A 22,289-nucleotide genomic window follows, 5' to 3' on the forward strand; every position below is an offset into this window, starting at 1 on the left:
CTGAAATATAAATGTAGCAGGTCACACCTTTCTAGCCATATACTTAGAGGGCCCGACTCTCCCTGGCCTTGCACCTTGTGTAGTGATTTGACAGCCTAAGGCAGGTGTAAAATGATACTAAAGCAAAATGAAAAGGAGTACTTGTGGCACCTTAGAGACTAACCAATTTATTTGAGCATAAGCTTTCGTGATCTACAGCTCATTTCATCGGATGCATTCAGTAGAAAATACAGTGAGGAGATTTATATACACACAGAACGTGAAAAAATGGGTGTTTACCACTACAAAAGGTTTTCTCTCCCTCCACCTCACTCTCCTGTTGGTAATGGCTCTATCAATCTGTTTCTTCACTTCCGCAGGTGGGTATTGTAGTTGTAAGAATGCTTACAGATAGAGATCTTGTAGGTGTTTGTCTCTGTCTGAGGGGTTGGAGCAAATGCAGTTATATCACAGAGCTTGGCTGTAGACAATGGATCGGGTGGTGTGGTCAGGGTGAAAGCTGGAGGCATGTAGGTAGGAATAGCGGTCAGTAGGTTTCCGGTATAGCGTGGTGTTTATGTGACCATCATTTATTAGCACTGCCGTGTCCAGGAAGTGGATCTCTTGTGTGGACTGGACCAGGCTGAGGTTGATGGTGGGATGGAAATTGTTGAAATCATGGTGGAATTCCTCAAGGGCTTCTTTTCCATGGGTCCAGATGATGAAGATGTCATCAATATAGCGCAAGTAGAGTAGGGGCGTTAGGGGACGAGAGCTGAGGAAGCGTTGTTCTAAGTCAGCCATAAAAATGTTGGCATACTGTGGGGCCATGCGGGTACCCATAGCAGTGCCGGTGATTTGAAGGTATACATTGTCCCCAAATGTAAAATAGTTATGGGTAAGGACAAAGTCACAAAGTTCAGCCACCAGGTTAGCTGTGACATTATCGGGGATAGTGTTCTTGATGGCTTGTAGTCCACCTTTTTGTGGAATGTTGGTGCAGAGGGCTTCTACATCCATAGTGACCAGGATGGTGTTATCAGGAAGATCACCGATGGATTGTAGTTTCCTCAGGAAGTCAGTGGTGTCTCAAAGGTAGCTGGGAGTGCTGGTAGTGTAGGGCCTGAGGAGGGAGTCTACATAGCCAGACAATCCTGCTGTCAGGGTGCCAATGCCTGAGATGATGGGGCGCCCAGGATTTCCAGGTTTATGGATCTTGGGTAGTAGATAGAATATCCCAGGTCGGGGTTCCAGGGGTGTGTCTGTGCGGATTTGATCTTGTGCTTTTTCAGGGAGTTTCTTGAGCAAATGCTGTAGTTTCTTTTGGTAACTCTCAGTGGGATCAGAGGGTAATGGCTTGTAGAAAATGGTTTTGGAGAGCTGCCGAGCAGCCTCTTGTTCATATTCCGACCTATTCATGATGACGACAGCACTTCCTTTGTCAGCCTTTTTGATTATGATGTCAGAGTTGTTTCTGAGGCTGTGAATGGCATTGTGTTCTGCACGGCTGAGGTTGTGGGGCAAGTGATGCTGCTTTTCCACAATTTCAGCCCGTGCACGTCGGCGGAAGCACTCTATGTAGAAGTCCAGTCTACTGTCTCGACCTTCAGGAGGAGTCCACCTAGAATCCTTCTTTTTGTAGTGTTGGTAGGGAGGTCTCTCTGGATTAGTATGTTGTTCAGAGGTGTGTTGGAAATATTCCTTGAGTCGGAGATGTCGAAAATAGGATTCTAGGTCACCACAGAACTGTATCATGTTCGTGGGGGTGGAGGGGCAGAAGGAGAGGCCCCAAGATAGGACAACTGCTTCTGCTGGGCTAAGAGTATAGTTGGATAGGTTAACAATATTGCTGGGTGGGTTGAGGGAACCATTGCTGTGGCCCCTTGTGGCATGTAGTAGTTTAGAAAATTTAGTGTCCTTTTTCTTTTGTAGAGAAGCAAAGTGTGTGTTGTAAATGGCTTGTCTAGTTTTAGTAAAGTCCAGCCACGAGGAAGTTTGTGTGGAAGGTTGTTTCTTTATGAGAGTATCCATTTTTGAGAGCTCATTCTTTATCTTTCCCTGTTTGCTGTAATGGCTAATCTGGTGGCTGAACTTTGTGACTTTGTCCTTACCCATAACTATTTTACATTTGGGGACAATGTATACCTTCAAATCACCGGCACTGCTATGGGTACCCGCATGGCCCCACAGTATGCCAACATTTTTATGGCTGACTTAGAACAACGCTTCCTCAGCTCTCGTCCCCTAACGCCCCTACTCTACTTGCGCTATATTGATGACATCTTCATCATCTGGACCCATGGAAAAGAAGCCCTTGAGGAATTCCACCATGATTTCAACAATTTCCATCCCACCATCAACCTCAGCCTGGTCCAGTCCACACAAGAGATCCACTTCCTGGACACGGCAGTGCTAATAAATGATGGTCACATAAACACCACGCTATACCGGAAACCTACTGACCGCTATTCCTACCTACATGCCTCCAGCTTTCACCCTGACCACACCACCCGATCCATTGTCTACAGCCAAGCTCTGTGATATAACTGCATTTGCTCCAACCCCTCAGACAGAGACAAACACCTACAAGATCTCTATCAAGCATTCTTACAACTACAATACCCACCTGCGGAAGTGAAGAAACAGATTGATAGAGCCAGAAGAGTTCCCAGAAGTCACCTACTACAGGACAGGCCCAACAAAGAAAATAACAGAACGCCACTAGCCGTCACCTTCAGCCCCCAACTAAAACCCCTCCAACGCATTATTAAGGACCTACAACCTATCCTGAAGAATGACCCAACACTCTCACAAATCTTGGGAGACAGGCCAGTCCTTGCCTAGAGACAGCCCCCCAACCTGAAGCAAATACTCACCAGTAACCACATACTATACAACAGAACCACTAACCCAGGAACCTATCCTTGCAACAAAGCCTGTTGCCAACTGTGCCCACCTATCTATTCAGGGAAACCATCACAGGGCCTAATAACATCAGCCACACTATCAGAGGCTTGTTCACCTACATATCCACCAATGTGATATATGCCATCATGTGCCAGCAATGCCCCTCTGCCATGTACATTAGTCAAACTGGACAGTCTCTATGTAAAAGAATAATTGGAAACGAATCAAATGTCAAGAATTATAACATTCATAAACCAGCTGGAGAACACTTCAATCTCTCTGGTCACACGATTATAGACATGAAAGTTGCAATATTACAACAAAAAAACTTCAAAACCAGACTCCAGCGAGAGACTGTTGAATTGGAATTCATTTGCAAATTGGATATAATTAACTTAGGTTACCTTGCATAATGACTCAGCCACTCCCAGTCTCTATTCAAGCCTATTTCCCCTTGTTTTTTCCAGCCCCCCCCCCCCCCCCCAAAGACGTTCTTGTTAAACCCTGGATTTGTGCTGGAAGTGGCCCACCTTGATTATCATACACATTGTAAGGAGAGCGATCACTTTAGATAAGCTATTACCAACAGGAGAGTGGGGTGGGGGGAGAGAACTTTTTGTAGTGGTAAACACCCATTTTTTCATGCTTTGTGTGTATAAAAAGATCTTCTATACTTTCCACAGTATGCATCCGATGAAGTGAGCTGTAGATCACGAAAGCCTATGCTCAAATAAATTAGTTAGTCTCTAAGGTGCCACAAGTACTCCTTTTCTTTTTGTGAACACAGCTGTCTCTCTGAAACCTGTCATAAAGCAAAATGGTGGCATTCTACATTTGCTGTGTACAGATGTAAAAATGGCTGTACAAGATGCAGGAGAATTAAGCCTAGAATGCTCTAAAATGATGGACTTCCACACAGAAGTAAGACTATTTTGATGTGTATTAATGAGAACTATGCCTGTAAAATACTGAATACTACACTATATTTTTTATAAGGGCAGAGGATGGGTCCTGATGAAGTAGATGGTACCTACAAAATTCCTACAGATTTTAATGAGTTTGTTGTGTGCAAAAAGACTGAAGGATGTATATCCTTTAAAACAGGTGTAAACAGTGATCTCCTAGTACCTTTGTTTGATGACAATGCTTCACATAGCTTTGCATTTCAAAATAAACAGAACCTTTTGCACTAGGAACTAGGGGAGTAAGCAGGGCCTACTCTTTGTATCTTAAGTGTCTGTGTTTGTTTGCATTTGTGTTTACATTTTAAAAAGGCTTTTTTATGCCCCAGCGTGGGATTTTAAGTAAAGTGTCTTTTCATGGCAATTGAACTTCTGCTTGATAGGAACACAGGCAAGAGACCAAATATATATATTTTATTTTTGCCTCATCTATGGCTCATCGAAGCAAAAAAATAGAAATAAAAACAGTAATTTAAGAACACGCTTTTTGCTAGGAACACCACAAAATCCAGACAGGAGTGAATTTCCTTTATTGCATTATGAGGTGGGAAAGCGCATTAGACTCCACACAAGCTCCAGTAGCTCAAAGTAAGCTGCTTGGGCCAGAGACTAGCTTCAGTTCTGTGGCCTTGGCGGCACTAAACAGATTAATAAGCACCACCAAACAGTGGTGTTCCTCAGTCGTTTACTGTACACGGCTCCACACAGCGTGCTGGACTCTTGCGTCTCTCACGGGCTTCTTTAGTTTGCGGCTGCCGCAGGGAGCCACCGATGGGGGTGCAAATGAAGCGAGATCAGGTCTTCGCAACCACGCTGTTGCAGAGCAAAGAAGTGACACCCCCCTCCCCCCAACCCAGTGCCTGTGTTTCCCCACACACCTCTGAAGCCTCCTTCCCTTCTCCTCTTCAGGAGACCGCGCGGCTTAGGGAACGAAATTGCAGGACAGTGGGAGGCTCCACGCGCGGCTCCTTCTCTCCGAATAAACATCCGCAGCAGCGATCGCATCGGCCTCTTGTTGCGTGGGGGCCACCCCGCGGCTCCTAGGTGAGCCGGGTAGAGCGCGCGGCGGCCGCCCCAGCCCGCAGGCAGAGGAGGGCTCGCGCCGGCCGGGTCCGGATTCCAAAGAGGCGCTCGGCCGGGATTGGCTGCGCCGCTCCTGTGGGGGCGGGGACTCTGCCAATCCCGGGGGACCTTCCCGCGGGTGACCTGAGAGGGCCCTGCAGGCTGCGGCTCCGCGCAGCCGGAGCGTGTGACTCGCTCTCTCTGCAAGTCCTTGCAGGAGCTGCACACCCAGGACAGCTTGGGGCACTTACGCCGAGCAGACACGTGCTTCTCGGGGGCTGGATCCTCTCTCTCCTCCTCCTCCTCCTTTTTTTCCTCTCTCTCTCTCTTTTTTTTTTTTTTACAAAGACATTTCAGCCCCCGCTCCAAGCGAAGGCAGCAATGTGCCACCCAGGTTTCTGGTGCAGCCACTTGCCACGGATCTGAGGACACCGGGGAGAGAACGAGACAAAGGAGCCTGACTGAATGAATGTGCTGCCGACTTTGGGGGAAGAGGAAGGAGTCAAGAGAGGGGGCAAAAGTGATGGCAGCGATGGAAGGGGTGTGAAAACTGAAATACCTCAGTCTTCCTGGGAGTGATCGCCCTGGCCGCACATGGTTTGCTGCTCAGCCCTTTTGCTAGACTGACTTCCTCAAGTTGGATTCTCCACTTTAACAATGGATAACTTCTTCACTGAGGTGAGTACGGGGGGGCTGAATGAGGGAGGGGGCAGTTCTCTGCTGCAGTGATCAGCTCTTGCTAAACACCAGATTTATGAGATCTATTCCCCCCCTTCCTCCCCATCTGGATTGCTTTGTTACAGGAGCCCCCGCATCACAAATAAAGGGGGGGGGGCAAGCTTTTCTTCCAGTTACTAGCCCTCTGGCTGGAAGTTTTCTGCTTTTAGCGTGGTTTAAACACATTATTTTTGCAGCTCTGTCAGGGTGTGAGGGTTTGGAGATTACCAAAAGAAAGTGAGATATATATTTTACATAGATCATTGAAACTCCTGTGGCAAAAAATATCCTTTAATGACAAGAGGGAGATACTTTTAAAAGTCTGAGTCTTGGCAGGTCTTCAGTGCGATTGCCTCTTTCTCCACGTTGTACTGTAGGTGAGTTTCCTTTTGTGTAGACTGCTGTCTGTGTGGCACACGCTCTGTGTACTCTGTATTAGGTCAGCAAATTATGAGGCTTTTGGCCCATTGACTGCATCTGTGAGCTAAATGCTAGAAGAAAAGTGCCGGCTTTGCAAGATCACCCTTGTGCAGAAAGCCCACTAAAACTTTAAACAAGGACATGGTTAAATGCCTGGTTTCTCACGAAGAAGTCTGGTATTTCCTTTCAAAAACTTGTTGGCTTCCTGTGAGAGGGGTACACTAGTGACTGCAGGGGTTCGTGCACTTCACTGCCAGAACAGAAGAAGAAAGGGGCAAGGGGAAAAGAAAAGGATTTATTCCACTTCTGTTTCCCCCGCTGACCAAGTCATAACATTGGCCAGACATTGCTTTTTTGTAGTTTGGGATAATTGCAAACGATGCAGTTTTAAGATTGTCACTTGTAATCCTGAGTTAGGTCAGTTCATGGTTGATATTACTTATGCTCTGACTAAAGTTAATTGAAGAACACTTTAAAAAAGTATAATAAACATTTTTGGGGGACTTTGATAGCCTGATTCACAGAAGTGCTGAGAACTCACAGCTGTACTGAAGTCAATGGGACTTGTGGATGCTGTGCACCTTTTGAAAATTTAGATCTAATGTCCCAGTCCTGCATAGATTTACACACTTGCTCATCTGCACTGCGAGTAGTGCCATTCAAATCCCTGGGACTGCTCACTGCATAAAGTTAGGAACATGTGAAAGTCTTTACAGATTGGGGCCCAAGTGTGCTACTGATTGTCAACCATGATGTCTTCAGTTTCACATTCACCCATATTTAGAGGTGAAGTCGACATAGTTGGTGAGTTTGCTACTTGCAAAATAGCTTTGGTTGCTGTTCCCTTGGCTGACTCAACAGACTTCAGTATTCTTGTACAGTACTTCTGCACATAATTTTGTATTCAGAGAAGGTGGTGAGTGATAATTCTCCCAGCTTTTTCTTTTGTTAAACCTTGTGGTTTTAGCATACTAAGGGGGTACACACAAATATAGTGCTTTTGTACTGTTGACACAGAAAAATGAAATATATCTGAGGATAAGAAGCAATAAAAATGACACAGATTTGACCATCATAATGTCTTGTGGACACTGAGTAAATGCTGGTAATTAAAGTTTTGGATAACAGGACTTTCTCAATACAATACAAATTGAGGGACATGATCCTGTTTTGGATAACTGGGATAGTACTAATAGAGAACAAGGGTTTGTGTGGGTGTGTGATATATCAAAACAGGACCAGCTATCTGGAGGTCTGGTTTCTCTTCCTACCCCAGCCACCAATTTACTGTGAGACCTCTGGGAAATCACTCTGCTTCTCTGTGGCTTAGCTTCCCTCCTTCATAAAAGGGCTAATCATTTCCTACCTTGCAGAGGTGTTTGATGTCTATAATGCATTGTGACCCCAGAAGGAAGATGCTAGAGACGCAGGAAGTAGTATCACTGTGAATGATAAAACACAGTGTCTTCTCCTGAAGTGGAAGGGAAAAGCCAACAGCATGCATTTTACTATGGCTAAATGTAAATGTATACCTCCTGGGAACAAAGAGAGTAAGCCATACCTACAGGATGAAAGACTCGATTCTGGGAAGCAGATGGGGAAACAGAGTCACAGAGAAGTTGTCACTTACCTAAGGTTATGCAGGGAGTCTCTGACATTGCTGGAAATAGAAACTGAATCCTCGGCCTTGTCTACACTGTAAAGTTGTACTGCTTTAACTATACCAGTATATTTACATTTACTATACCAGTACAAAGAAAAGGAGTAGTTGTGGCACCTTAGAGACTAACCAATTTATTTGAGCATAAGCTTTCGTGAGCTACAGCTCATTATACTAAGTCATTATACTAAGTAAAACTATTTCCCCTTGTTTATTCCTCCCCCCCCCCCACTGTTCCTCCAACGTTCTTGTTAACTCCTGGAAATGTGCTGGAAATGGCCCACCTTGATTATCACTTCAAAAGGTTTTCTCTCTCCCCACCCCACTCTCCTGCTGGTAATAGCTCATCTTAAGTGATCACTCTCCTTACAATGTGTATTTTTTCATGTTCTCTGTGTATATAAATCTCCTCACTGTATTTTCCATTGTATGCATCCGATGAAGTGAGCTGTAGCTCACGAAAGCTTATGCTCAAATAAATTGGTTAGTCTCTAAGGTGCCACAAGTCCTCCTTTTCTTTTTGCGAATACAGACTAACACGGCTGCTACTCTTATACCAGTACAGTTAAAGCAGTACAACTCCTACTAGTGTGGATGTAGTTATATTGATGCTTTATTCTGGTATAGCTATTCCAGTAAAGGCAGTGGAATAACTATATTGGTATAAGCACATCTGCAGTAGGACTTATGCCGGTATAACTATTCCAGTTAAAAAAAAAAAAAAAATCACACCGCTAACTGAAATAGTTATGCCAGTAAAGCTTCAGGTGTAGACTGGGCCTCTGTCTTCCAATACTGTGCTTCATCCACAAGACTATCCTGTACCCTCATGATATAGTGTCTTTCATGTTTTTGGTGCTGCTGGCATTCCCACACAAAAAAGAAAAGAAAATAGTTGATCTGTTTACCAGAATTGTAATTAGTCAGATAAAAGAAGGTTTTATCCAGCACTGCATACAAGACACCTTCATATGCAAGGCAACAAAAATTCTGTCATATGCCATAAGAGGGAAATTTGCAAGATTAACTTGCCAGAATTGTGAGTGGCAAATCCTAAAGTAATAGTATTTCTAAAGAGAATAGTCCCTCATCTTTCAAAAGCTTATTTTGCATTAAGAGCAAGTCTGTCTGTAACTTGTTTCCAAATTATCATAAAAAGTCACCAGCACTAACACAAAATACACTTGTTCATCCTACCATGATGATGAAGAAAAGAACTAATGGTATTTACTTGTCCATTAGCCAAAATTACTTGCCCCAGGCAACTGATTGAGTAAAATTTTGCCAGACTTCATTAGCATTTCAACATATATTTATGTTAATTTGTGGTTGCTAAATGTGCCTTTGATCTTTCCTAAGAGCTTTTTCAACATGTTGATATTACTTTAAAAGATCAGTAAACATAGCACCTTGGCTTTAATCTGTATCCAAAGTCTCACCCAAAAGTATAAACATTTTTCTTTCCTTGAACTGGTGAATATGTAGGTTATATATTGAGCTCAGTACATAGTAAAGTAGAAACACATTAAGGGTCTGATCCACTGAGGTCAGTGGAAGTCATTCGAATAAGCTATTAGTTGGCTAAACTTGATTGAAGCAAACATCCTGTAACTGATACCTTTGAGAATTTAATTATTTGTGTCCCATTATATTAATACCCCATTGTACCATGTGAAAGAAAGGAGCTGTGTAAGAAAAATGTGTATCCAGGTATCAGGCCTGATTCTGCTCTCTTTTAACAGCAGCATAGATCAAGAGCAATCCCACTGAAATCAATGGAGTTAAAAACTGGTATGAGAACAGAACATATATTACCTTATTTCTTAAAAAAAAAAAAAAATTACAGCGTACCTCCATGATGCCTGCAAATTACCAAAGAAGCCTCTGTTTGTGTTTTCAAATCATTGCAGGCTAGGTTATTCATAAAACTCTCCTTACTGCGGAGCTGTTGTAGTCTAGCAAACAGACACTATGGGAAAAACATACCCATTGTTGTCTGCGTGTATTCTTTTCATGAGTGCCTAGATAATGATGTATCAGAGGGGTAGCCGTGTTAGTCTGGATCTGTAAAAGTGGCAGAGTCTTTTCTGCTTTTAGATAATGATGGGTGCTAATTGTAACCAGCTCTTAATACATTTTGTTACTCCCTGGAGCGAACACATCCAGCAGTTTCCTAATTGTATTAATGCGTGTGTGCGTTACAGAAAAAAACACTCTTGTTGGCACTTGTCTGTTTTAAACAAGATCTGGAATCCTGACTGAGTGTTGGGAAGTTCATGGCACTCAGCTGACATACTCACTTCAAACTGGTTTCAGAGTAGCAGCTGTGTTAGTCTGATTTTTAGGAGTGAAAAACCTGAAGGCATTAAACTCACAATTGAGTTTCTGTTTCCTCACCACCTACCTTCGTTAGGCAGTGCTGTAACAAGAACTTGTGTCTGGCCTTCCACAGAAGCCTTTTCTTTTTTCCAGGGGTCTATAACTCAGCCGTTTAAAAATTGCTTCAGGGAGAAAACTAGTCTAGAAGGTCGCAGTGCAGGAACCCTTTTTTCCCCTCCCCCTTCTAAAGCCAGTTAAAGTTATACTTTAAATAGTTACTTTCTTAAAGTTCTGTAATTAAAAAGTGATTTTGATTTTAAAATACTTTTTCAGGCTGGGGTTAACCTGGATTAAGACCTTTGTTCATTTGAAAGAAATGGATTGGTTAGGTTATTAAGTTTCACTGACCATGTACATAATAGTATTTTAATATTCTTTTAAAAATTGTCTGTTAACATTCTAAGGATCTCTGATAAGCAAAGCCATCTTGTTTTTTCATTTTAATTCTTAATAGAGCCATTATGATCCATTGAATAAGACAGCCCAAATATTTCCCACATATATAGCCAACTGGCTCTAGAGGAGACATTCACATCTTTTAGCTGAGGTCTAAATCTTTGGATTTCAGTAGAAGTTCTGCCCAAATAAGGACAGTTGGCTGCGGGATATAATTGTGGCGAGGAAGGAACACAGGCAAATATTGTGTCTGCACACAGAAATGGAGGCACTGGGGGCAAATAGCACCATCTCTTTTGCCCCTGAAACTTGCAGGAGGCCACATCACATGTTTAGCTTCTGAAATTTTGGAGGCTGTGTAGCAGGGTAGGAGAGGATGAGGCCGGGAGAAAGTTGCCCTCCATAGCATTCATCCTCTTCAGACCCCATGAGGATGTTGCAATATAGAGCTTGTCAGTGCTGACCCAGTGCTCATTCATATCATGTAAGTCCCCTCTTGGGGCGCAGCTGAGGTTCCTGAGGGAGTGATGGCTGTCATGGGGGCCAAGAGTGCTCAGAGAATAGCCTTTCCTTTCTCATGGAAATTGCATGGGATTCCCTCAGGCTCACAAGAACTCTCTGTGGTCCTGCTGTTTCTTTGGTGGCCTTGTGTGGCCACATCCCCTTGAGTATTTGTGGGCTGGGGGGCAGAAAACACTGTGGCCTACACAGTCGAGGTACTGATGAGTAGGAAAAACTTCACACGCATCAGGATATATTTTCCTGATTATGCCAAATGGTTCCAAACATAGCATGTTTCCTTGAAAGAAAAACAGAATGTGTTAACCAAAGTAGGCCCAATCCTGGAACCTGTCCACATAGCCATTGAGTTCAGTGGGACTTACAGATATAGAAAAGCTGCAAGATGGGATCCAATTGCTGATATACTGAAAACTCTTCAAAAAGATAAAAAGAACAGGAGTACTTGTGGCACCTTGGAGACTAACAAATTTATTAGAGCATAAGCTTTTGTGGGCTACAGCCCACTTCATCGGATGCATAGAATGGAACATATAGTAAGAAGATATGTATATATATACACATACAGAGAAGGTGGAAGTTACCATACAAACTGTAAGAGGTTAATTAATTAAGATGAGCTGTTATCAGCAGGAGAAAAAAACTTTTGTAGTGATAATCAAGATGGCCCATTTAGACAGTTGACAAGAAGGTATTAGGATACGTAACATAGGGAAATAGATTCAATATCTGTAATGACCCAGCTACTCCCAGTCTCTATTCAAACCCAAGTTAATGGTATCTAGTTTGCATATTAATTCAAGCTCAGCAGTTTCTCCTTGGAGTCTGTTTTTGAAGCTTTTCTGTTGCAAAATTGCCACCCTTAAACCTTTTTCTGAGTGGCCAGAGAGGTTGAAGTGTTCTCCTACCAGTTTTTGAATGTTATGATTCCTGATGTCAGATTTGTGTCCATTTATTCTTTTGCGTAGAGACTGTCCGGTTTGGCCAATGTACATGGCAGAGGGGCATTGCTGGCACATGATGGCATATATCGCATTGGTAGATGTGCAGGTGAATGAGCCCCTTATGGCGTGGCTAATGTGATTAGGTCCTATGATGGAGTCACTTGAATAAATATGTGGACAGAATTGGCATTGGGCTTTGTTGCAAGGATAGGTTCCTGAGTTAGTGTATTTGTTGTGTGGTGTGTGGCTGCTGAAGAGTGTTTGCTTCAGGTTGGGGGGCTGTCTATAAGCAAGGAGTGGTCAGTCTCCCAAGATCTGTGAGAGTGAGGTTTTTCAGGATAGGTTGTAAATCTTTGATGATGCGCTGGAGAGGTTTTAGTTGGGGGCTGAAGGTGACGGCTAGTGGCGTTCTGTTATTTTCTTTGTTGGGCCTGTCCTGTAGTAGGTGACTTCGGGTACTCTTCTGGCTCTGTCAATCTGTTTTTTCACTTCAGCAGGTGGGTATTGTAGTTGTAAGAATGCTTGATAGAGATCTTGTAGGTGTTTGTCTCTGTCTGAGGGATTGGAGCAAATGCAGTTGTATCTTAGAGCTTGGCTGTAGACAATGGATCGGGTGGTGTGTCCTGGATGGAAGCTGGAGGCATGTAGGTAAGTATAGCAGTCAGTAGGTTTCTGGTATAGGGTGGTGTTTATGTGACCATGGCTTAATTAGCACAGTATGTTCAGGAAATGGACCGCTTGTGTGGATTGGTCTAGTCTGAGGTTGATGGTGGGATGGAAATTGTTGAAATCATGGTGGAATTCCTCAAGGGCTTCTTTTCCATGGGTCCAGATGATGAAGATGTCATCAATGTAGCACAAGTAGAGTAGGGGCGTGAGGGGACAAGAGCTAAGGAAGCTGTATGCAGTCCTACCTACACCCCTTTGCAGACTTCGGCACAGAGGATGGCCTAGGGAATAGAGGGGGAATCTCCTGAGTGGCACAGCATAGAATGAGTCTGTGTATTTAATTAAAAGTATTTTATGGTAGTTGACCTGTCCTTTTACACCAGAGGTGGGCAAACTACGGCCTGTGGGCCACATCTGGCCCGTGGGACCCTCCTGCCCGTCCCCTGAGCTTCTGGCCCGGGAGGCTTGCCCCCGGCCCCTCCCCCTCTGTCCTCCGTTCCCCGCAGCCTCAGCTCACTGTGCCACCGGCGCAATGCTCTGGGTGCGGGGGCTGCGAGCTCCTGGGACAGCGCAGCTGCAGAGCCCGGCTTGACCTGGTGCTCTGTGCTGAGTGGCATGGCTGTAGCGCTGTCAGCCACTGGTGCTCCAGGGAGCTGGGTGGGTTCGATAGAGGGCAGCGGAGTTCGAGGGTGTGGACAGGGGCCAGGGGTGTGGATAGGGGTTGGGGCGGTCAGAGGGTGGGGAACAGGGGGGTTGAATGGGGGCAGGGATCCCGGGAGGCAGTCAGACAGGAGAGGGGTTGGATGGGGCAGCTGGGGGCAGTCAGGGGTAGGGGTTCTGGGGGCATTCTGGGGACAGGGAGAAGGGGTGGTTGGATGGGGGAGTCCTGGGGGGGGGCAGTCAAGAATGAGAGGAGGGGTTGGATGGGGCGGTGGGGGCAGTCAGGGGCGGGAGGTCCAGGGGCAGTCGGGACAGGGAGCAAGGGGTGGTGGATGGGGCACGAGTCCCGGGGGAGGCCGTCAGAGGACAGGGAACAGGGAGGGTTGGATGGGGTAGGAGTTCCTAGGGGGCCATCAGGGGGCGAGAAGCGGGGGGGGGGGTCAGATAGGGGTCGGGGCCGGGCCACACCTGGCTGTTTGGGGAGGCACAGCCTCCGCTAACTGGCCCTCCATACAATTTTGGAAACCCGATGTGGCCCTCAGGCCAAAAAGTTTACCCGCCCCTGTTTTACACCAATGATTCCTAGCTCCATGATAGACCAGAGAAGTTGTTTCAGGATACTCAGGTCCGCCTCTGATTTAGCCACAAAGAAAAGGAGGATGGTCATGATTCCCCTGGATCTGTTTGTGGAATCTCTCCCCCCAGATTGAGAGCCCGTGCATTAGACCAAACGCCTGCATCTTACTTCTAATAAATAGTCTGTCTACTTGAACATTACCAAGATTATATTATAAATTGTTTAATAAATAGAATATTTTACATGCATGTGTAGATCAAATGCCTTTCATTCCAGATGATCACCCACCATTTCACTAACTATATATGCAACTAAAATGCAGCTATTACTAGGCAGGAGAGCAACTGGAGGTGAGATTGGAAGTTACAGCTGAAAATATAGCAAATACAACAGCTGTTTTTCTAAATGAAAGTGTCCTGCAAGTGAGCCAAGTATATTTGTTGCTTTTCCCATCCAGAAACAACCTGAAGGGCTGAAAAGATTTACTCTGGAGATATTAAGTGAGGTGCAACATGTACAAGAGGCCACCCTTATAAGGCTATTTATTTTTAAAAAGAAGCTAGTAATTTATCAAAATAAGTCAGCTGTATAGTTTATTGACCAGTGACGGATGGTTTATGATTATTTTATTATCCGTTGAAAATGTAATCCAGCACATCTGTTGGATTACGGAGTGAGAGTTTCAATGCCCATCTATGAGGGGCAAGAGAGCGCATAGGTCTTTTTTACTCTATACCATGCTAGTAGAAATCACGTGAAAACAATATGGTTTAATATATTTAGCTGACAGCCAAACCATGTGTGCAACAGCAATGTGTGTCACTGACAGATTCCATGGGCTTTCAGTGGATTTGCTGCTCCATTATGGCACAGATGATGGGGTGGGGCACCTCATCAATAATTACAATGTTAATTAGGTCAGTCCTTCAGTAGATTGTACTGTCATTGTAATATTCTTGCTGAATCCTAGGTTTATGCTTGGTGAAAGCCTATTAGTTTTTCATGACGCTCTTAAATTATTTAGCTTTAAAAGTTGTCTCCATGCAAACTGATACTTCTGGATCTCTGTATAAACTACTGTAGTTCCATGGAACAAACAAACAGTCCCAGTCCCTGGTGCCTGTGTTTGTATTTTAAATATGTGGCTAGGCAAATGTTAATATCATTGTATTAGAAACGAACATTCTGTATTTGTTCAAAAAAGAAAAGGAGTACTTGCGGCACCTTAGAGACTAACAAATTTATTTGAGCATAAGCTTTTGTGAGCTACAGCTCACTTCATCGGATGCATGTAGTGGAAAATACAATGGGGAGATTTTATATACACAGAGAACATGAAACAATGGGTGTTACCATATACACTGTAACGAGAGTGATCAGGTAAGGTGAGCTATTACCTGCAGGAGAGCAGGGGGTGGGGGGGGGATCAGTCTCTACGTAAAAGAATAAATGGACACAACTCAGACATCAAGAATTATAACATGCAAAAACCAGACGGAGAACACTTCAAGTCTCTTTGGCCACTCAATTACAGACCTAAAAGTGGCAATTCTTCAACAGAAAAACTTCAAAACCAGACTCCAACATTGGAATTAATTTGCAAACTGGATACAATTAACTTAGGCTTGAATAAAGACTGGGAGTGGATGGGTCATTACACAAAGTAAAACTATTTCCCCATGTTTATTCCCCCCCCCCCCCGTTCCTCACACGTTCTTGTCAACTGCTGGAAATGGCCCACCTTATCTCCCCCCCCCCCGCTTGTAATAGCTCACCTTACCTGATCACTCTTGTTACGGTGTGTATGGTAACACCCATTGTTTCATGTTCTCTGTGTATATAAATCTCCCTACTGTATTTTCCACTGAATGCATCCGATGAAGTGAGCTGTAGCTCACAAAAGCTTATGCTCAAATAAATTTGTTCATCTCTAAGGTGCCACAAGTACTCCTGTTCTTTTTGCGGATACAGACTAACACAGCTGCTACTCTGAAACCTGTATTTGTTCAGCTTCTTTTTGCAGAACTCTGTAAGAAGGTTCCAGTGGCTGGGAACATTTCAGCAGATAAAACTGGCCACAAGGGCTGTACTATCCTCAGTGAATCATAGCTCCTGCTTGTGGTCTGAGCAGAGACATATTTCTGGGTGGAGTCATGGTTAAAGGGGCAGGAGATGAGGAAGTCTTTATGAATCAATAGACTGTTTGGGAAAAAAAATAATATCACCCTTCAACTACTAATTCTAGCCTATACTGCATATATACTTATAGTTTCTTGTGAAGTATTCAAGGCTTGTTGTCCCAGACAGATCACAATTTCAAATTCCAGGGAAAGGGTCATGGTTTGGGTGTTAAAATTCTGCTGATTTTCTTCTATTTCCTCATTACCCTGGATTTTGTCAGTGGAGAGGCAATAAACAGCAGGGTGGGTAGGCACAAAGACAACAGTTTCACTGAGCTCACATCCATTTATTTTTTGTTCTAATTCTGGCTGAGTGAAATGTAGTTAAGTTTTCAGAACAGAAAACTGTTTCTGTTTCATGAACAGAACAGGTAATCATCAAGTGATCCATCCCGTCGCCCATTCCAGCTTCTAGCAAACAGAGGCTAGGGACACCATCTCTGCTAATAGCCATTGAAACACCTGTCTTCCATGAATTTATCTACCGGTAGTTCTATTTTGAACCCTGTTAGTCTTGGCCTTCACAACATCCTCTGGCAAGGAGTTCCACAGGTTGACTGTGTTGTGTGGGAAAAAATAATAGGCAGCACGTTTAAAACAAAGAAAAGGAATTAATTTCATTTGGTGACTCCTAGTTCTTGTGTTATGAGAAGGAGTAAATAACACTTCCTTATTTACTTTCTCCACACCAGTCATGATTTTATAGATCTCGATCATATTCCCCCTTAGTTGTCTCTTTTCCAAGGTGAAAAGTCCCAGTCTTATTAATCTCTCCTCATATGGCAGCCATTCCATACCCCTAATAATTTTTGTTGCCCTTTTCTGAACCTTTTCCAATTCCAATGTATCTTTTTTGGAGATGGAGACCACCAGATCTGTGCGCAGTATTCAAGATGTGGGCGTACCATGGATTTATATAGAGGCAATATGATATTTTCTGTCTTACTAACTATCCCTTTCTTAATGATTCCCAACACTCTGTTAGCTTTTTTGACTCCCGCTGCACATTGAGTGGATGTTTTCAGAGAACTATCCACAATGACTCCAAGATCTCTTTTTTGAGTGGTAACAGCTAATTTAGACCCCATCATTTTATATGTACAGTTGGGATTATGTTTTCCAGTGTGCATTACTTTGCATTTATCAACATGGAATGTCATCTGCCATTTTGTTGCCCAGTCACCCATTTTTGTGAGATCCTTTTGTAGCTCTTTGCAGTCTACTTGGGACTTAACTATCTTAAGTAGTTTTGTGTCATCTGCGAATTTTGCCACCTCACTGTTTAACCCTTTTTCCAGATCATTTATGAATATGTTGAATAGGACTGGTCCCAGTACAGACCCCTGGGGAACCCCACTATTTACCTTTCTCCATTGTGAAAACTGGCCATTTATTCCTACCCTTTGTTTCCTATCTTTTAACCAGTTACCAGTCCACGAGAGGACCTTCCCTCTTATCCCATGACAGCTTACTTTGCTTAAGAGCCTTTGGTGAGGGATCTTGTCAAAGGCTTTCTGAAAATCTAAGTACACTATATCCACTGGATCCCCCTTGTCCACATGCTTGTTGACCCCCTCAAAGAATTCTAGTAGATTGGTGAGGCATGATTAAAAACCTTCTTGACTTTTCCCCAATAAATTATGTTCATCTTGATGTCTGACAATTTTGTTCTTTACTATAGTTTCAGCCAGTTTGCCCAATACTGAAGTCAGGATTGCCCGTATCACCTCTGGAGCCCTTTTTAAAATTTGGCATCACATTAACTATCCTCCAGTCATTTGGTACAGAAGCTGACTTAAATGATAGGTTACAAACTACAGTTAAAAGAAAAGGAGTACTTGTGGCACCTTAGAGACTAACCAATTTATTTGAGCATGAGCTTTCGTGAGCTACAGCTCACTTCATTGGATGCATGTAGCTCACGAAAGCTCATGCTCAAATAAATTGGTTAGTCTCTAAGGTGCCACAAGTACTCCTTTTCTTTTTGCGAATACAGACTAACACAGCTGTTACTCTGAAACTACAGTTAGTCATTCTGCATTTTCACATTTGAGTTCCTTCAGAACTCTTGGGTAAATACCATCTGGTTCTGGTGACTTATCAATTTTTTTCTAAAACCTCCTCATCTGGGACAGTTCTTCAGATTTGTTACCTAAAAAGAATGGCTCAGGTTTGGGAAACTCCCTCACATTCTCAGCCATAAAGACCGAAGCAAAGAATTCATTTAGTTTCTCCTCTATGGCCGTATCGCTCTTGAGTTCTCTTTTAGCATCTTGATTGTCCGGTGGCCCCACTGGTTGTTTAGCAGGCTTCCTTTGGCTAGTTGTTCTTCAAGTTCCTTATTGGCCTTCCTCATTATATGGTTACACTTCATTTGCTAGAATTTATGCTCCTGTCAGGGTATACCCCCCAAAATCTGAACTCTGGGGTACAGATCTGGGGACCCACATGAAAGACCCCCTAAGCTTATCTTCTACCAGCTTAGGTTAAAACTCTTCCAAGGCACAGTCACCACCAAGTGATTTTCACAAATATTCAGGGAAGGGTCACTTGGAATCCCTATCCCCTCAAAATATCCCCGCAAGCCTCTTCACCCCCTTTCCTGGGGAAACTTGAGAATAAAATACCAACTAGTTGCTTTAGCAATGTGAGCACAGACCAATCCCTTGTCTAAGGTCTTTGGAATCCAAGGATTCTTTAAAAAAAAAAAAGTAAATTTTATTAAAAAAAGAAAGAAACACATCTGAAAACTCAGGCTTTAGGGATTAAACACCAAAAATAACTTTCTTGGGGTTCAGCTTAAAGGTTACAAGCAAAACAAAAGTACCGAGGGTTAGCACAGAGGAGTTCACAAACCAAAACCACCAAAAAGGTTCCTCATCACATCTGTCTTAACTTTTCCTGTGCTACTTACATATCTGGGGTTCCAAATGAGGAGTTTCTAGGTATGATGCTAATGATTTCCCGTACCTGGCTTAAAGCTTACTGCTTGTTGCTGCCTTCCCCTCTCTCCAGCCCGAGAGACAAAGACACACCCCGCCTCCCGCCCAGCCAGCAGTTTCTCCAATTTGAAAGGGTACAGTCTTCCTATTGGTTCCCCTGCTCAGGTGCCAACTTAGGTTAAGCTTCTCTGAACCCTTTACAGTTAAGGCAATTAGGGTACAGCTGCTAAGGAAGATACTGTAGCTACTGGCTGGGTGTCCATAAAAGGGAGCTACCCCCGCCCCCCTCATTTATCACAGCTCCTTTCTATTTTCCTCATGAGGATTGAACTTCCAGTTATTAAAAGATGCCTTTTTGTCTCACTGCTTTTTTTACTTTGTTGTTTAGCCACGGTGGCACTTTTTTTGTTCTCTTACTATGTTTTTTAATTTGGGGTATACGGTATATTTAATTTTAGCCTCTATTATGGTGTCTAAAAAGATTCGATGCACCTAACAGGGATTTCACTTTTGGCACTGTATATTTTAATTTCTGTTTAACTAACTTCCTCATTTTTGTGGAGTCTCCCTTTCTGAAATTAAATGCTTCAGTGTTTGGCTGCTGTGGTGTTTTCTCCACCACAGGGATGTTAAATTTAATTATATTATATTATGGTCACTGTTACTAAGCAGTCCAGCTATAATCACCCTGAGCACTTCGCAGTTACTGTCACAATCCTGGTCAAGTGGTCGGTAATATATTCCTACTGCTATATTCTTATTATTCAAGCATGGAATTACTATCCATAGAGATTCTATAGTAGTTTGGTTCATTTACGATTTTTACTTCATTTGATTCTCCACTTTCTTTCACATACAGTACCACTCCCCAACCAGCACAACCTGTTCTGTCCTTCCAGTATATTTTGTACCCTGGTATTACTGTGTCCCATTGATTATTCTCATTCCACCAAGTTTCTGTGATGCCTATTTATATCAATATCCTCATTTAATACGAGGCACTCTAGTTCACCCATCTTATTATTTGGACGTCTCGCATTTGTGTATAAGCACTTTAAAAACTTGTCACTTTTAGCTGTCTGCCATTGCGTAATGTAATTGAATGGGACTCTTTTCATTTGACTGTTTCTCATCAGATCCTACCCGTATTTTATCATCGTCCATCTTCTCCTCCTAACTAGAACACAAGGAATCTCCATTAATAGATCCTTCCCTGAAGAAGTCTCTGTCCGAACCACATGCTTCTCTGCACCTGTCGGCTTCCCCCCAGCCCTGAGTTTAAAAACTGCTCTACGATCTTTTAAATTTTAAGTGCCAGCAATCTGGTTCCACTTTGGTTTAGGTGGATCCCATCTTTGCTGTTTAGGCTCCCCCTTTCCCAAAAGTTCCCCCAGTTCCTAATAAATCTAAACCTCTCCTCCATACACCATTATCTCATCCACACATTGAGACCCTGCATTTCTGCCTGTCTAGCTGGCCCTATGCATGGAACTGGCAGCATTTCAGAGAATGCTACCATGGAGGTCCTGGACTTCAATCTCTTAACCTAGTAGCCTAAATTTGGCCTTCAGGACCTCTCTCCTATCCTTCGCTATGTCATTGGTACCTACACGTGCCACGATCACTGGCTCCTCACCAGCAGTACACATAAGTCTATCTCGATGTCTCGAGAGATCCGCAACCTTCACACCAGGCAGGCAAGTCACCATGTGGTTCTCCTGGTCATCGCAAACCCAGCTATCTATGTTTCTAATGATCGAATCCCCCATAACTATTACCTGTCTCTTCCTAATGACTGGAGTTTCCTCCCCCTCTCAGTGCAAGAGGATACCATGACATCATCTGGACGGAGGGTCCCAACTATGGAATCGTTTCCCTCTGCTCCAATTGGATGTTCTCTTTCCCTGAGACTTTCATCCACCTCAACAGCACAGAAGCTGTCAGACCGGGGGTGGGACCGTTCTACTGTGTCCCGAAAAGTCTCATCTATGTATTTCTCTGTCTCCCTTAGCTCCTCCAGTTCAGCCACTCTAGTCTTCAAAGCCTGGACAGTCTCTGAGAGCCAGGAGCAAATTGCACCGAATGCATACATACATACACCACCTGCCCACAGTAATCATACCTGCTGCATTGGGTGCAGTAAACTGGATAGCCCCCACTCTGTTGCTGGACTTCTGCCTGCATTCCCTTTTTACTTCTGCAGTTCGTTCCTTTGTCGATGTTCTGTTTTTGTTAGGGGTGTTTTTGGCTTTAAATTTAAAGAATGTTAAGTGTATCTAGCCCCTCCTCATAATCCCCCTCTAAACTTTTTAAAGCCCATGTTTTCCTGAGTAGCCCCACCCCCTGGTTAAGGGTTGATGGGTACAAGTACAACTCGGTTTCAGACAACCCCTCCATTAAAACAGGTTTACAGCATTTTCATTATTGTAGAAAAGCTGCTAAATAACTTTGACACTCTGCAGTTTAAGGAGGTGACCTTTTGAAGTTTGGGAGTAAAATGAGAACTGATACTGTGATACAGAGCTAGAAGATAATTTAAGTACATCCATGCTAAGGGAAGTATTAAAATGCCGAGTTGTCTGTAGTATACCAAGGCATTATCCACGTTTTGGGAAGAGGGGGGACAAAACTTCTATCTAGTCTTCAGCATTTCTAAAGATACCATTTAAAAATAGCATAGAGACAGGATTAATTTTATTGGCTTCATCATAAATTCAAAAGTGCAGATTTTTAACAATGAGGGTAATTAACCATTGGAACAATTTACCAGACATTGTGGTGGATTCTCTGTCCATTTTAAAATCAAGATTGGTGTTTTTCTAAAAGATATGCACTAGTGGAAACAGGAATTAATTCAGGGAAATCCTATGACCAGTGTTATAAAAGAGGTCAGACAATTGTCCTTTCTGACATTATAATATATGAATCATTTGTATTCAGGACGAGTCCCTCAAAATTGGAGAAATATGGATTATTTATTGTTGTTATTTTGTCTAAGAGTAGTTACAATTGGGAAGGGTAGAATGAAGAAAGGAAAGAAAACAAGGTTGCCAATTAACATCAGCTTGGGCTTGAGTTGGTCTATGGTGTCTGTCTAGATAAGTGGTTCCCAAACTTGTTCTGCTGCTTGTGCAGAGAGAGCCCCTGGTGGGCCGGGCCGGTTTGTTTATCTGCCGCATCCTCAGGTTGGGCCGATCGCGGCTCCCACTGGCCGCGGTTCGCTGCTCTAGGCCAATGGGAGCTGCTGGAAGCTCAGGGGAGGGATAGCTCAGTGGTTTGAGCATTGGCCTGCTAAACTCAGGGTTGTGAGTTCAAT

At 43.5% G+C, this 22,289-nt stretch overlaps 1 protein-coding gene across 1 annotated transcript in view; it reads left to right on the forward strand.

The window, feature by feature from the left end:
• Positions 1-5,084: 5,084 nt before the first annotated feature.
• Positions 5,085-22,289, forward strand: part of MYO10 (myosin X) — a 272,590-nt gene continuing 255,385 nt past the window's right edge. The window contains exon 1 of the mRNA XM_073332289.2: positions 5,085-5,588. Coding sequence (XP_073188390.2) covers positions 5,568-5,588 — 21 coding nt within the window. The 5' untranslated portion in view covers positions 5,085-5,567. The remainder of the gene's footprint in view (positions 5,589-22,289) is intronic.

Source organism: Lepidochelys kempii, chromosome 2 (genome assembly GCF_965140285.1).
Source record: "Lepidochelys kempii isolate rLepKem1 chromosome 2, rLepKem1.hap1, whole genome shotgun sequence".
Lineage (NCBI taxonomy): Eukaryota > Metazoa > Chordata > Testudines > Cheloniidae > Lepidochelys > Lepidochelys kempii.